The sequence below is a fragment of the Coturnix japonica genome, chromosome 1 (assembly GCF_001577835.2).
Source record: "Coturnix japonica isolate 7356 chromosome 1, Coturnix japonica 2.1, whole genome shotgun sequence".
In the NCBI taxonomy this organism is placed as follows: domain Eukaryota; kingdom Metazoa; phylum Chordata; class Aves; order Galliformes; family Phasianidae; genus Coturnix; species Coturnix japonica.
Window position 1 is genome coordinate 107,842,957 of NC_029516.1, and position 15,499 is coordinate 107,858,455.

General features: G+C 59.5%; 2 protein-coding genes across 2 annotated transcripts in view; one reads left to right on the forward strand and one right to left on the reverse strand.

Annotated features, from left to right (window-relative positions):
• The window catches only part of POLA1 (DNA polymerase alpha 1, catalytic subunit), a 183,025-nt gene extending 177,459 nt beyond the window's left edge, over window positions 1–5,566 (forward strand). The window contains 1 exon segment of the mRNA XM_015885864.2: window positions 4,311–5,566. Within this exon segment, the coding sequence (XP_015741350.1) occupies window positions 4,311–4,483 (173 nt within the window). The 3' untranslated portion in view covers window positions 4,484–5,566.
• A 1,838-nt stretch (window positions 5,567–7,404) lies between these two features.
• ARX (aristaless related homeobox) lies at window positions 7,405–12,377 on the reverse strand. Its single transcript, XM_015885891.2, has 5 exons — window positions 12,102–12,377; window positions 11,024–11,747; window positions 10,395–10,440; window positions 8,911–9,245; window positions 7,405–8,693 (listed from the first exon to the last, which is right to left on the reverse strand). The coding sequence occupies exons 1-5, from the start codon at window positions 12,295–12,297 to the stop codon at window positions 8,447–8,449; spliced, it is 1,548 nt and encodes a 515-aa protein (XP_015741377.1). The 5' UTR covers window positions 12,298–12,377; the 3' UTR covers window positions 7,405–8,446.
• Between the last annotated feature and the right edge of the window lie 3,122 nt (window positions 12,378–15,499).

A 15,499-nucleotide genomic window follows, 5' to 3' on the forward strand; every position in this document is an offset into this window, starting at 1 on the left:
CCACAGCCCACATCGTGAGCAACGTCTGGTGTTTTGTAGGGACATATGGCTGAGGATTGGGTGCGAGTCAGGAGGTTTATTTTCTTCAGAAAACAAACAAGAACCATTTAAGGCTTAGGCAAGTCAATCTCCCCATTTAGGCCATCAGACTGGCATCGGTGACGGGCGTTTGAGGAGAGCATTGTCAAGATGGAAGAATTTAATTGCTTTATAGCCTAATTTGATTGTATTTAATCAGAAATAAAACAGCAAGTATGCTAGAGGCTCATACGTCTGTTCGCTAAATTACTGTTGACTTTTTTCATTGACATTCCGCAAATGGCGAAGTTAAGGTTAACAGTATAAATAGGGGTGCCAAATAGTGTAAAAGGGGAACCCGTGCAATTAAAAAAAATGGCTTACATAACCCGATATCATAATAGACAGAATATTTATTTAACTTGCAGTAAATTGACACACCTCTAGACAGAGACAATTATGACTGACTGTAAAACATCTGACAGAACCAATTATGACTGACTGTTGTTTGCTACCTTTGCGCAGAAATAAATGAAACACAGATATTTGGAACGGAGGCTGCTGCCTGTGTGTCTGAGCTCGCTGTAATTAAAATACAATAACCAGTAGGCGATGTAAAAAATTTCAGCAGCTCATTCTGTGTGTTCTTTAACTCTTCAGCTAGAGGTGCCAGAGGGAGATGTACAGAAATGGCACTCTGCAGCTTTTTTTTTTGCTCCTTCCTGGACCAGCCAACCTTTTGGCACTGTGCTCATAGACACCTATGTTGTTTCTCACTCACTCGGGTGCAAATGCACGCATACGAATACAGAGGAAGGTGAATGTATTCTTACTTCTGCTCTGAGGGTCGGGCTATCAACAGCATGATCAGGGGAGAGAGTTTAATGGTGTGGCACAATACAGTTGCCCAATCAGCAGGAGTAAAAAAGAGAAGACTTTGAGCTGCATCTTAGTGAATCTGAGAACAAAAGTTCTCGATCTTCTCTGCCAGGTTTCTCTGTGCCATTTTAACAGGAGCGAAGAGAAATGGCAGTATGTGCAGAACAGGTGGCCAGGTGGAGGTAACCTACAGATATCCCCATCCTTGCTTCTAGATGAACTTGGCAGGGGTTAGGCAGAAGTCGTGCTTTGTGTGAGGAGCGGGGTGCCAGGGGTGCTGGGTGATGTCAGCTGCCATTTGGTGATGTGATTCCAAAGCCCTCCAAAGCAGTTGGTAATTTATTGCTGACCGTAAGGAATGTAGTGCCTGCCTCTAATTGCACATAGTCAGAAGCGCGTCTTTGAACACACAAACAAACAAAGATTCAGATAAATTTATTTTTCATGCCCGTATTTGTGTCGGCAGCACCTTTTGCACGCCCTGTATGTGTGTAAATATATCTCTGTTTATAATAATCTGTATATGCGGTATTGGCTGTCATAAAAGATTGCTCGCTGCTGAACTTGGAAATTATTAAAACAATGATAGGGCAATAATAGACAGGCAACTGTTCTCAGAACGTGACAGACTACTGAAAAGCAATTTCAGTCAGTTTGTGCAGCTTAGTTTTCAGAGGGCCTTAGGTACGATATTGATTAAATTCTCATTTAGGAAGAAAGTAGGAGCTTTTATCTGCATCTCTAAGTTGGATGGAATGGTGACTCGAAGGTATCGACTGGCTGTGTGATATACGGCGGTCACAGTTGTCTTTTACTAAGAGGAGCACGGTGATGCTGGTTGTCATTCTTACTCTGCTGTGTGGCAGCGTAAATAGTCCCCTTTCTAACCAACCTGGTGGGAAAAGTCAATATCCCATCAGCAAAGGAGGTAAACACATCAGGAGCTGTGTCCTCTCTCATCTTCCCCTGCTCTGTATTACCGCAGTTCTTTAAATCTCCTCTCCCCAGTCATCAGAGGCACTCGTGTCATTCAAATGCACTGTGCGGCCGTGCTGCGGGGACGCTGCCGCCTGCCTCCTGCCGCCGAGATCCGGCTGCCATTGTCTTATAATTGAAACTTAAAGCTGGCCTCGCCACTTCAGCCAGGCCCCTCGTGTGCCTCCCTTCTTCTCAGCCACCCTTCTCGTCTTGCCTGTGCAAAAGTCTAAGAAGTGTTTGAGGCAGGCTGGTTATCGTGTGTAATTACAGTTCAGATTGATGGGGGGGTCAGAGAGGATAGAAATCTTGCTGGCCTAGTGGCTGGGGCTGAGCATGGCCTGCGTGGAGGCTGTGTGTGCCGTCCTGTGCCCTCAGCACTGCCCTGTCACATGCCTTGTTCTCGCCATCGGTGGCCTTCCCACTCTGGCTGTACGTGCCACCTGCTTCTGTGTATTGACACCGCTCACCTTGGTCCCTCCTGAGCTCCAGGACACTTCAAACTGTGTTAGCTGGGTTGTCATAGAGTCAAAAGCGCTTGGGTTGGAAGGGACCCCCACCCATCCCCATCCCCTGCCTTGGGCAGGGCTTCCCCCCACCAGCTCAGGCCGCTCAGGGCCTCAATCCAGCCTGGCCTCGAGTGTCTCCAGGGATGGGGCACCGCAGCTCCTGAGCTACAAGGAGGATATTCTCTGCAGCTTGTTGGTACAAGCACCATGGTTTCTGCTGGTGTGCGAGCAGTGGCAAATGAACCCACTGAGCACATTATTGATTTTGGAAAAACGTGAACCAGCTGGTGCTGAACTGGTGGCGATGTGGGTTTGGTGTTTTTATGGATCTGGTTACTGCAATTTTCATTGTTTGTTTAATTAAACCCTACGCTGAAATAATTTCAGGATCATTAAAGGTGTTTATGCCATAGTGACTTCAGTCTGTTACTGAACAGGTTCCTGTAATCAGAGTTTTTATTGTATTCGTGGTGCAGTACAAGGGAAATTTAGTTCCACTAATAAGCATAATTCCATTACCATCTGAGTAATGGCAAGAATGTGGTATTTTCAGCTCTGTTCCAACTGCCCGAAGTTGTAAATACAAACACCTAAAGCTGAATACGGCAGCATGCGGCACACCTTTCTCACAAGCGTGCATGGGAGCTGCGCACCAAAGTGCTGGCAATCAGCGGACTCACTTACTCCAACTGCCACCTCTAATTGAAATTTTAATTGAATTTTTAGACATTTCATAGCGTCACGCAGAGCAGCTGAGTGGAACATCGTGAGCAACATGGGAGGCAAAGCAGGATCTCATTCCTCAGTAGAACACTGCGGGTTGTGTTGGCCCCGGTAGTTCATTGCTGAGCTCTTACAGCCTCTTTGAGGCTCTGCGGAAAAGCCCGCCTGTGCTGGGGGTGGAGGCGGCCACAGGCTGCATGGGCTGCCCCATTGGTTATCCCGTGATCCCATCTCCTTGGACAGCAGCCCACAGCCTGCCCGCCCAAGCCCAGCTTAGGCCAGAGGACGCCTCTATCATGGTTGGGCACAGAAGTGTTTTGTTACCTCCCTCACATGGGTGGACCCAGCCAGCGTGTCCCTCCTCCCAGCCCCACACCTTCCCTCAAATGAACCTCACTGGTGTCAAGTTTGGTTTTCCATCTGAACCTGTGCTGCTCAGTAAAAGTTCTTGGAAAGAAAATGGAGGTTTCTTTGTTGCCTGACAGCATAATATATAACCAGAACTACTCTGCTTTCAGTTTTGCTGCTAAGGCGTGTGCACGTGAGCTTGTACACAAGCAAATGTACAAGTAATGTCTTGTGCTTCAGACATTTCCTCACCGGTATTATTGATCACATGTTGTAGGAATTACCATCTCCATGTGTGTATCAGGTAAACCCCACGTATCCCTATTGAGATACTGAGCGTTTTCATTTTAGGGCAGCACGGTGTGGAATTATTCCTGGTTGAGCATCCCCATAGTGCTGAGCACCACAGCTCCCATCCTGCACACATAGGGGCGTGTTTGGGAACCCACTGTTTGTGGGGTGTGTTTGGGGACCATGGCATCAGTGTTGGGCTCATCCCAGGTGGTACAATGCCAGCAGCAGCACAGATGTGGGAGTCATGGTTTCCTGGACTGGCCTGAAGCCAGGCTCGGCTGTAGGCAGCATTTCAACTTATGTCAGACCCTGAGGGACCCTGTGAAGTTTTTACCGTGCTAAGGAACCTGCTGGTTTCATCAGGTTCTTCCGGAGCCAGTTAGTCCCTCTAGCCCTCATAGTACGGAAGGCAGCAGAAGAGCTGGCCATGAATACTGACGTTGGTTGCCAGCTACAACTTTGTCCTCCTTTCTCCTTGTGTTAAAATACCACAATGCACAATATCACTGAATGCAAAAGCACTTTATTTAACCCATCTCTCTTATTTTATCTTTGTCCTGTCAGAGTTTGTGAAGAGGAAGCCCCTCAGGAGGGAAGTGACAGAGGCCTACAAGAAACTGAAGAGCACAGTAGACAAATGCCTGTCCCTGAGCAGCTACTCGGAAGTGAATCTCGGCAAACTCTTCTCCGTCAGCATGGGAAGATCCGTGGGAGAGTCCAGCAGTGAAAGACAGTGATGGACGGAACGTGGGGGGAGCAGAGGGGCCAACTACTTGCTTAAAAATAAGGGTCTCCTGAGCAGTACCCTGTGTCTGGACGCACCACGGTGTTTTAATAAGCTTTGCTTTGGTGGAGGAAGAATGAAAGATGAAAATGGGATGCGTGGTCCACGTGGACCTGGTACACTCGAGGTGTTTTTATCTCCCATTCTTTTCTTCACCGAAAAGCCAGGGTTATTAAAACGTGGAGCAGTTGATTTTCGCAATGTATTTTGTTGTGTGTTCAGACCTATGAGGGAAAGGGGGGTGGGGGAATTGCTGCTTTAATTGGATAATTCCCAGTGAGAGTTGCTGGAATGTAAGTGATCCTAGACTTTGCTCCAGGGTATTTAGTAGAGGTGCTCTCAGGAAGAGAGGTTAGTGGAGGTCTCAGTAGGAGCACTAATGTTTTGCCTTTTCACAGTTTATCTCCTTCCTGATCATAAACATACCAATTAAAAACAATGCTAAACCTAAATGCCTTTAAATGTCCTTCTGAGCGAGGTAGGGACGCTTTCCTTTCCAAACGAGGTAGAGACCCATTGAAGCCTGGAGGCACGAAGAACCGTGGACCAGCTTGTCTCCCGTATCTTCACGGGCCGTCTCTAAGCACATTATTTTGCCAGACTAGAAAGAAATGTTTTATGTGGATGTATAGATACGTACGTGAGTGAAACATGCTTTGTACATAGGCAGAAAATAAATGTACGTCAGCTCTTGCTGTCAATAGGGAAAACTGTATTTGGGTGGCAATGTAAGAGGAAATGGGGGAGGAAGGAGAATCTGTCATAGTTACTGTATCGGGGGGTTTAAAGGTTTTATGAACAAATGGTATTTTCCATTTACTTTTAGTAAAGTGACAACAGTACGACAAGAACAAAGAGTGAATTTGGGTAGAGCTTTTGTACACCGAATATCGTCGCGCTCTTGTTTGCCGTTCACGTTTGCAATGCGATATATTGATGTGAGGTTATTAAAGCGTTCTTTTATATCATCGGCAGTACGAAATGCAAAGTTTTCTTAGCACTTGATGGAAAAATACAATAAAATTTTCTAGTGAAAGCACTGGGCTCGGTCTGCCTGAGTGTCGGCAGCTCATCGCTGCAGCCCGGGGCTGGCGGAAAGGTCCGCACCTTCCGGGTGCCTCACGGGGCGTCAGCGTTGGGCACGGAAGGGCTGTGCGTGGCTGTGCGTTGTCTGCATGGCTTTCGTTCGGCCCCGAGCGAGAGCTGCGAGCGCGCTGGGCGGTGCTGCGGGCCGGAGTGGGCGACGGTGGCTGGAGCGTGCCCGAATGTCCGGAGCGGCTCTGGGGCCGAACCCGTCGGACTCCGCTCACGCCCGATTCTGGCGTGCGAGAAATGGTGCCCGGCCCATCCCGTCTGTGAGCTGGTGCCGTGCCCCCGGCCGCAGCCCCTCGAGGTCACAGCCGGGCTGTCGGGGAGACTCCCGGGGAGGTTTCTCGGGAACGTCCAGCCCAAAGCGACGCCGTGATGCTGCAGCTCCCTGCCGGACTGCGGCAATAATTTCACTCGGGTTTGGGTTTTCGTAGTTTCGTAGTACCCGGCCCAATTGGGTTCGTGCAGATCTCCCTGACGACAGCCCTGCAGAACTGCTCGGAAAAGCACCCCTGACCCCGCGGCATTTGTGTCTACCGGGATAATTACGGCTGAAGAGCCCGTTAATTTGGGACTTTAGGGATGTTTAGATTCTACGAGAGCGCGGGGGACGCTGCCGCGGGGCGCAGCAACCGGGGGGTCGGGCTGGGAAGGGCCCTTTTCCCCCGACGGGGCGCTTCGGGGATCCTCGATTGGAGCCGGGGCCGCGCACCGCCGGCGGGTCCCGGGGCTCCGCGTCCTCTCGGGCCGGGCTGGGGTCGGGGAGGGGGAGGTGGGGGGGAGCAGAGCCGCCGCATCCCGGGCCGGAGCCGTCCGCTCGCTGCGCTGAATGGCGCGGCCCCGCGAGCCCTCCTCATCGCTCTTTAATAGATTAACTCATCTGCGGCGGCCTCGCAGCTCAGATTAAAATTCCTCCATCCCGACGGCAGCATTATGGGGTGGTTGGAGGCTGTTTTCAAACCTCGGCGTTGAATAGCGGCGGCTCTGCATTAATTTAACCACTAAGCTAATAAGTAGGTTTCGTTTTGTTATGCTAAGCTTTATTGCTTTTCTTTTGATCGGAATGGTGTTGTTGAGCAAAGCAGCAGACAAGGCGCTCTTTGATGAGGGAATTAGCGCTCTATTCTTCCTCTATTATTCATAGCACAGTGGAATATGTAAGTACCTGAGGGTGTCAAAGGAGAGCAGGCTCTATTGCAAAGTGTTCGCCTTGTTTCTCTCAATAGCTGACTATGAGATGATAAACCGCTTAATACACCGCGCTAATTGGATGAGAGCAGAAAGCGCCGGGGCCGCGGCGGGGCGAGGGGAGCGCTCCATTCAGCGCCCCGCACTTCGGAGCAGCGCAGCGCTGCGCGGGGCTCCGTGCGCGGCCGCAGCTCTGCGCCAATGAACCGCGCGGGGTAAATACGGCCCGCCGCCTCTAAGGCGAGGGGGAAACCTCTTTTCAGGCGGTGATGGGATCGTTTGGCAGCGCCGCGATCCTAATGAGGGCCCGCCGTAATAACCCCCGGATTAGCGGAATTGCCGCCTGCAGAAGCGCGATTCCGCCGTGAGCGGAGCTTCGGCCCGAGGAGTCGGAGCGGTGAAGGGCATTTCTTACTGCGCGACGGCTCCGCAACGAGCCCCTTCCCTTCTCCGCGTGGCAGGAAGGAAAAAAGACAACCAAAAAACCGAACTAATACAACCCCCTCCCCCCAAAAAACCCCAACAACAACAACAAAACACCCCAACAACGAAACGACGTTTCGGGCTTCGCCTCCAAAAACTCCCACGGAACGAACGTGACTTTCCCCATTACATTTTATTGTTATTATCGTTAGCGTTATTATTGCGCTCGTGGTGGCTTTGGAGACCCCCCAATAGCGCCGGGGGTGCGGTGCGCGTGTGTGCCCGAGTGCGGGGCTGAGCCCGGGGCTCGCACGGAACCCCACGGAGCCGGCCCGGGAAGCGACGGCCGCGGCCGCTTCCGAACGTAGCGCCGGAGGAAAGAGAAGTAAAATAGACAGAGCGAATTGAAAGTCAAACCAAAGCCCGACAAAATAAAAGACGAACGGGAAATCGTTATAAGGAAATAACGAAGGGGAAAAAGAAAAAAAAAAAAAAAAAGAAAAAAAGAAAAAAAAAGGAAAAAGAAAAAAGCGAAGAAAAAAGCGAGTGCTACAAAATAAACGATACAAAAGCAGATAAGAAAAAGGAGGGATACATAAATATAAAAGAGGAATGAACGGATGGGGAAAGGCGCTCGGAGACGCCCGATGACGGGGTGCGGCCGCCGCCGGCTCCGTGCCGTTTCATATTTGGGGAGCTTTTTTCCGTCCTTTTCTTGTCCATTTTGACGCCGTTTCTCTCGGCCGTTCCATACACCCGTTCGCCCCTCTCCTCCTCCCCCCCCGCCCGCCGTCGCCACCGCCCGCCGCGCACGGAGCGCCCCGCGCCGCCGCCTCCCGGGACCCCGCGGCCCCGCGCAGCCACGGAGGCGCACGCCGAGCTCGGCGCCTTTCTAACACCGTCATCTCCCATATACAAAGCTCCGCGGCGCGTCCGTTCGTTCGCCGCGTTTTATCACATCGCTATGTACACAGTCGCGGCCCCGCGCCCCGGCGGCGCCGTTCGTTCCCTTTGGTTCGCCGCGCTCCGGTTCGGCGTGAGCGCCGGAGTCGGACGGAGGCGGGGTGTGCGGGGTGAGGAGGGGGAAACGCCGTCGCGGGGGGCTCCGCCGCCGGTCCTTCATCGTTAGGAATTACGATTTACTATCGCCGCTCCCGGCGGGGTCCCGGCTCCGCCCGCCCCGTCCGCCCGGCGGCCGGGCGCAGCTCGGCCCATCTCAGCACACCTCCTTGCCCGCTCCGCCGCCGGGCAGCACGTTGAGCTGCGTCAGCTGCGCCGCGTGCTCCTTGGCCTTCAGCCGCAGCGCCGCGATGCTGGAGGCGCGACGGTCGGCGGCGGCGGCGCTTCCCGGCTCCCCCAGCCCCGCGCCCACCGCGCCCTCGGCCGCCGCCGGCGCCGGTTGCCGCAGAAGAGCCGCCGCGGCGCCGGGCGCGCTGCCCAACGGGGCCACGGTGGAGAAGAGCCTGCAGGGAAGGAAGGAAGAAGCGACACAGCGCCGTCAGCGCCGCCACCGCGGGACGGACGCCCCGACGGCACGTGACGCGCGCGGCGCCCAATCGGCGGCGGCCCCGATTCGAACGGCGGAGCGGCCCCGAGCGGGGGGACCCGCCGCCCGACCCCGCAACGCGCCCCGCGCCCCGCGCCCCGCCCCGTAACGGGGAGCCGCGGCCCGGCCGGTACCTGCCGAAGGCGGGGCTGATGAAGGCGGGGTGCCGGAACACGGCCGCGCCCAGGAACGTGCCGAGGCCCAGCGGGGTCCCGGCGGGGGGCAGCGCGGCGGAGCCGGGCGGAGGAGGCGGCAGGCCCGGGAAGGCGGCGGCCGCGGCGGCGGCGGCGGCGGCGGTCCAGGCGGAGTCTAGAGCTGGGTGGTGAGGAGGGAAAGGACTAGCATCAAGGTACGGAGTGAGGGGGTGAGGTGCGGACAGGGGACCAGGGAAAGGCAAACCTGGGGGGTGTGTCTGAGCCCCAGCCTTTTCCCTCTTCCGCCACTTAGCCCTACGGTTCTGGAACCATACCTGCAAGCCAAGAGAGACAGCGGCGTTAGCGGCGATAGCGGCGCGCCGGGTTCCGGGCCGAGCTCCCGTGGAACGAATCGGCGCCGAACGCGTTCCAATGAGACCCAGCGCCCACGGGCGGCAGCGGCCGCGCTGTCCTTCGGTTCGGGGCAGAACGAAATCGCGGCCGGGAGGCGCCGCGACCAAAAGGGAATGAATCCGTGCAGCGGCCGCAGCGCGGACGGAGCTCCCGGGCCGCCCTCGGGCCCGTATTTCACGCGGCTCCGCACGGTACGAAACAAAACCGGGCTCCGAAACGAGACAACGCGGAGCCGCGGCGCTGCCGCCGCTTCCCTCTTCTCTCCCGTTCCCCGGCAGTAAAAGCCCCGAGCGGAGCCGGGCTGCGGCCCAGCGGGGGAGAAAACACCGCCGGGCCAAAGGAACGAGAGGTGCCCGCACCGTGCGGGAGGTGGCTGCACTTCGCGTCCCACCTCGGGCGCGGCGACACCGCAACCGCTGCGGATGGGAGCCCGTCGGAAGGCCGAGCGTGGCCGGAGGGGCTTCGCTAATTCGTATCGCCGTCCCCACGCCCCTCCATAGGGCGGCTGGGCTCCGGCTGACGGAGCTATTGAACTTTCCCACGCCGCTCGCCCGGCTCTGCCGTCACGGCGCCGTGTGACGATGGAGCGATGTGTCAACACGGCGCGGGGCCCGTCTCAGCGCCGTTAATGCGCGGGGCCGTGGCGAACCCGATGAGCCATATGGAATTTATGGCGCCTTATCAGCGCCCGATTTTAACTGTAGAGTGATTCGCGCGGCCGGGACCATCTGTTCGCTGCCGCCGGCGGCCGCCCCGTGTTTATCGTGGCCATGGCGGTGAGGCCGGGCGAAGCACTCTGGAATGGGGCGCAGACGCCTCTAATGGCATCGCACCCTCCATTAAGAGCCGCGCGGCCCGTCGCTATCAAAAACGGGCGATCGGACGGCGTTAAGCGGCTCCTCGGCACCCCGCCTTCCGACGGCCCCGTTCGCTCGGCGCTGAGTGCGCTTTTATGGAGCCCCGCCGGCGACGCGGGCCCCTCCTTCTCACCGCTCGGCCGCGGGGGGCTCCGTCGAGGGCGCGGGGACGGCCCGGCCCCGTCCCGCCGAGCGCGGCCGCCTCTCACTCACCTGCACACGGGCCTCCGTCAGCTCCAGGCGCAGGGCCAGCTCCTCCCTGCGGGGACAGCGCGTCAGAGCCGGCTCCGAGCCGCCCGCACCCGGCCCTACGCCCGCCGCCCGCGATCGTCGCTCGTCGGGAGCCGCCTCGGCGCTATAGCGAAGCGCTCCCGGCCCCGCTGCCCCGCTGTGTTTCGCCGGGACGGGAAACGACACCCAAACAGCGAAACCCAAACGAACGGGGCCACGCCAGAGCTCTCGGCTCCGCCTGAGGCGTCGTTCCCGGGGCGAGGCCGACAGCTGATCCCCCCCCGCGGGACCCTCCGCGCCCTCCCGACAAAACGAACGAGAAACCCGCGATGAACCCTCGGGACGCGGCGGGACGGGGCCGCGTCTGTACTCCCCCACCCCCCCAACCCCGTAAGCCGGGCGGCCCCGGGTTCCCCCCTCCCTTCCCTTGGGCCCCGGGCGGGGCCGCGCCGGGCGCTATTTTTACCGGCGGCGCTTTGATCCGCCGCCCCGCTCCGACCCGCGCGGGGAGCGCGAACCCGATCCGGGCCCGGCGGCGGCGTAAAAATAGCCCCGGGGAATCTCCCTCCCTCCCTCCCCGCCTCGGTCCCCTCGCCCCGCGGTGCCGGTACCTGGTGAAGACGTCGGGGTAGTGCGTTTTCTGGAAGGCCCTCTCCAGCTCCTCCAGCTGGTAGCTGGTGAACGTGGTGCGGTAGCGGCGCTGCTTCCTTTTGAGCAGCCCCTCCTCGGAGTCGCTGCCGGCCGACAGGCACACGCTCTCCTCTCCGTCCTTGCCCTCGCCGTCCTCGGGCGGCAGCAGCAGCTCCTCTTTGGGGGACAGTCCCCCGCCCTCCGCCCCCGGCGCCGCTCCGGTGCCCCGGCGGGCCTCCTCCAGCAGCCCCCCGCCGTCCTCTCCCAGCAGCTCCTCCTCGTCGTCCTCCTCCAGCTCTTCTTCCTCCTCGTCCTCCTCCTCCTCCAGCATCTCCTCGTCCTCCTCCTCCTCCCCGGCGGCCGGCGCGGCGGGGCCGGGCCGCTCCTCGACGTGCGGGGCTCCGCTCCCCGGTTCGTCACGGGCGGGCGGCGGCGGAGCGAAGGGCGCGTTCTCGCGGTAGCTTTTGCTGCGGCTGATGCTGACCTGAGGCGCGTGGCTGATCTTCAGCGTGTCCCACGGCGCGGGACCGGCCCCTGCCCCGGCCGCCGCCCCGGCTCCGGCGCCTCCCTCCGGCCGCCCTTCCGGCCGCTCCCCTCGCGGCCCCGACGGCAGCAGCCGCCCGCCGCCCGGCCCGTACAGCCGCCGCAGCTTGGGGGGCAGGTGCAGCTCAGCCGGCTCGAAGGGGGGGCTGCTCTTCGGGGAACCTGTGGGGAGGAGAGGGGTGAGGAGGGGAGAAACAGAGAGACGGGGTCAGCGCTGGGAGCGAGAGGCTGAGATCACCTCGCGTAGCCTGGCCCGCAGCTGCCCTCCGTGCGGGGAATACGACTGTCCCGAGGCTACTTCTATCCCGTGGCCCGGAGCTCCGGCGCTCGTCCGCTCCGTATTTTACAAACCCTTTCGAAAAATTCCCGTTTTTCCTTTTTTTGGAGGGGGAAATTTTGGATGCGAGGGATCCGTGCGGTACCGGGACAGCCTACGGGCACCCCGACCCCCCGCCGCACCGCAGCCCCGCTCTCCCCAGCTCCCACCCGTGTCGGGACGCTCAGCCCGGTGCTCACCTTGCGCGGCGCCGTCGGGGGGCTCTGGCCGGGCGGCCCCCGCGGGCAGGGTGGGCGCAGCGCCCAGCAGCCGCACCTTGCAGGGGCTGCGGCGGCCCAGGATGCTGTCGATGCAGTAGGAGGAGAGCAGCGTAGGCGATTTGCTCTTGCAGTCGGGGCGCTCGGCGCAGCTCTCCTCGGGGTAAGGGCCGCTCATGGCGGCGGCGGCGCGGACGCCCCCCGGTGCCGCCGGGACGCCCGTCACGGGGGGAGTGAGCGGCGGCCGCGGCGCTCTTGAGTCCCCTCGGCTCCACGTGCGGGCAGCCGCCCCCTGATTGGCTCCCGCCGGAGGCCGGGCGGACGCCGGCACCGGGAGCTCCGCAAAGCCCGGCCCGGATCGCCCCGGAGCGGCTCCCGCCCCGCCCCGCGCCGTGGGGGCGGGCGCCGCTCGTGGCGGCCGTCGGGGGCGGTGCGGAGGATCCCCCCATAGCGCCGCGCCCGGCCCCTCCCCGACGGGAGATCCGCGCCAGGTTTTGCTCCCGCCCGCCCCGTCCCTGCCCCGACGGCCGCGTTAGGAGCCGGCGGGGCCGGGAGCGGGGGGCGCGTCCCGGGGAGCGGCCGCACGGAGCAACCGGTACCAACGAGCGGGACGCGGCCGCGCCGGGAGAAGCGATGGGAGCCGGGGCGGCACCGGGAGAGCCCGGGAACGGCGTTGAGCCGCCGTGCTTTGTCATTTCCCCTCCTTTCCCCTCCCGTCCACCCGGGAGGGCTCGGCCGACCCGGTCACGCAGCTCCGTGGCCCCTCGTGGCCCCTCGTGGCACCTCCGCACCCGGGCGGGGGCAGCCCCGTCTCCCCACCGTGCGCTCAGCGACGGCAGCGTCCCGCGGCTCCCGGTCGCCGAAACGGCGCAAATTGGAAAGGGAAAAAAAGAGCAACGAAAGCGGGGCTGCGTGAGGGCGCCGCGTGTCCCCACGGGGCACCGGGACGGCGGCCGGGCCCCGCCGGTGTTACCCGCGGTGCGAGGGGCAACGAACTCATCGGTTCTACGGCTAAGAAAACACGTCATAATATAACAAATAACAAAAGCAACTTTTGAAAGGAGAAAAAGCCCGAGAGAAATCGAGCAAACTAAAAAGAAACGAACGAAAGACAGAAGAGGGAACACAGAAGCTCCCTCGGTTCTCCCCGCATCGCCCCGCACCGCCCCGGGGCTCCCCGCAGCCGCCCGCCCTCAGCGCGAGTCCCGCGGGGCCGCCTCGGCGCTGCCCGGTGACACACGGGGCGCTGAGCGCTGCGGGCTCGCCTCTGCCGTGTCACTCTGTTGGTTTATTTGTTGTGTGGGTTTTTGCTTTTCTGGTGGTTTTTTTTTTTTAACAAACTTCCATTCATTCCAGCTCTCTCCCTCTCTATTTTTTTCTTTTTCCCCCCCTTCTCCTGCAACCCGCTAATTTAACACCGGAGCGCGTTACTGCAGTGTTAGGGGGCGAGAAACGAGAGGGAGAAAACAACAATACCGCAATGATCCAAATGATACAGTAGGATTACGGCAATTACTGCTCCGCTCGGAGCTCAACACCTCGCCGAGCTCGGCCAAACCCGCCGCCGCCGCTCCGGGAGAGCGGCCCGGGGGCGGCCGGGGGTCGATCCGCCCGCTCCGTCGGCCCCGAACGGCGACCCCGCTCCCCTTCCCCACCCCGCGACCGGGGGGCTCCGACGGCGGTTCTCGTAATAGCGGAGCCCGCGGCCCCACCGCCGCTCGCAGGGGGCTCTCGTCACCGCTCTCCGTGTTATTCGATTCCGTTTATTTGTACGGTCGGGCACTGAGCGCCGTTTCCCCGCAGCGGCCCCGCGCCGGAGCGGCCGCGTTGGGGGTCCCGTTGCCGCGGGCAGGAGCCGAGGGGGGGGGGGGGGGGCAGCGGGAGGCACGGCCTCGGGTGGGCCTCGGTTCGGGCCGCTTACATCATCATCACCATCATCATCATCAGTAGCGTTAGTGTTATTACCGTTAATATTATCGTCGATATTTATTATGATGTATTTTTCCCTGCTCTCTTCGCCATAAAGAAGAATAATGACAACAACTTTTCAACCTTCCCACCCCCTTCCCCAACCCCGTGTCACAGTTACCGCTCACTATTCTATGGCAGAAATGGTTTGCCCTTGAGCTGTCGGCACGGCCTCCCCCGTCCCGGAGCTGCAGGCCCCGCATGTCCCACATCCCCTGTTCCCTCTGTATCCCTTTCGGTTCCCCTCTAGAATCTCCCTCCGGACTCTGCCGTCCCCTGGGGGGCCGTGTAACCACCGAGATGTATTTTCAGGGTTAAAGCACCGTAGCCCCGGCGGGACACGTAGAGCCCTATGGACCCCAGGGGTAGCGCCGGACCCCCAGCAGCGCCTCTTGCAGCGCAGCGCTCTCCTCGCTCCAACGCTCTGTCGGGCACACGGTGCGGAGCGGCGCTTCGGGCGCCCCCCGGGCCCGGCCCAGCGCAGCGCTACAGGAGCCGGGCTGGGGGTGGGGAGCAGCCCGCGTGTGCCGCCCCGCAGCCGGCGGTGCCAAGGCTCACCCGGCTGCTCGCGTGCTGAACGCGCCCCGTTTGCTGCCGGCTCCTAATGTAAACGTCGGGTAAAAGCTGTACCCGGTGGTGCTCGGGCACCTCGTGCACACCGCTCTGCAGGGTTATGCGAGCCCTCGGCGTCTCACATTTCCCACCCGGTGCTGCTTTCTTTGAGTCCCACCCGCGGTACGTTGCTACAGCCGTCGGAACCGGCATCGTGCAATAGCAGCGCTGCGGTGCCCGGCCCAGCCCCGGCTCCTGCGCTGTGGTTGCCAGGGCAGGTGGCAATTTGCCTATTGACATATGTCTGGGCAGGGACGCGCTGTCGGCTCTGGTGGTCACTTTGGAGTCATTTCTCTTCAACTTAGTATTTCATTTGTACCCAGGGCTGGGCAGGGGCTGGGCCTTGCTCTGTGTACTTCATTTAGAAAGTGCTTTCTACATCTATCTATCTATCTATCTATCTATCTATCTATCTATCTATCTATCTATCTATCTATCTATCTATCTACCTACCTATTTATTTTCTCCGATCATTTTTCAATTCCTTGCCGGTTCACCTTCCTGTTAGCACAGCTTCCATGGCTCGCAGGGCACAGCAGCCAGCTGAGCGGAGCCCACCTTTATTTCCCCTCTCCTCCGTGTCCCTCATGCCCACCTCCAGCCCCTCAGCCCTGTGCTTGCTGTGCAGGCCTCCTTCCACACCACCCCATCACATTCCCACTGTGCTGTCACCTGGAGGGCACCAGAGACTTTCCAAGGCTTTTTGGCAGCCATCAGCTTTCCCACTGCTTCTCTCCACCCATTCCTGTGTGCCCTCGGCAGGGTTCACTGCCGTGCAGGCCTCAGAGGCTCAGAGAGCT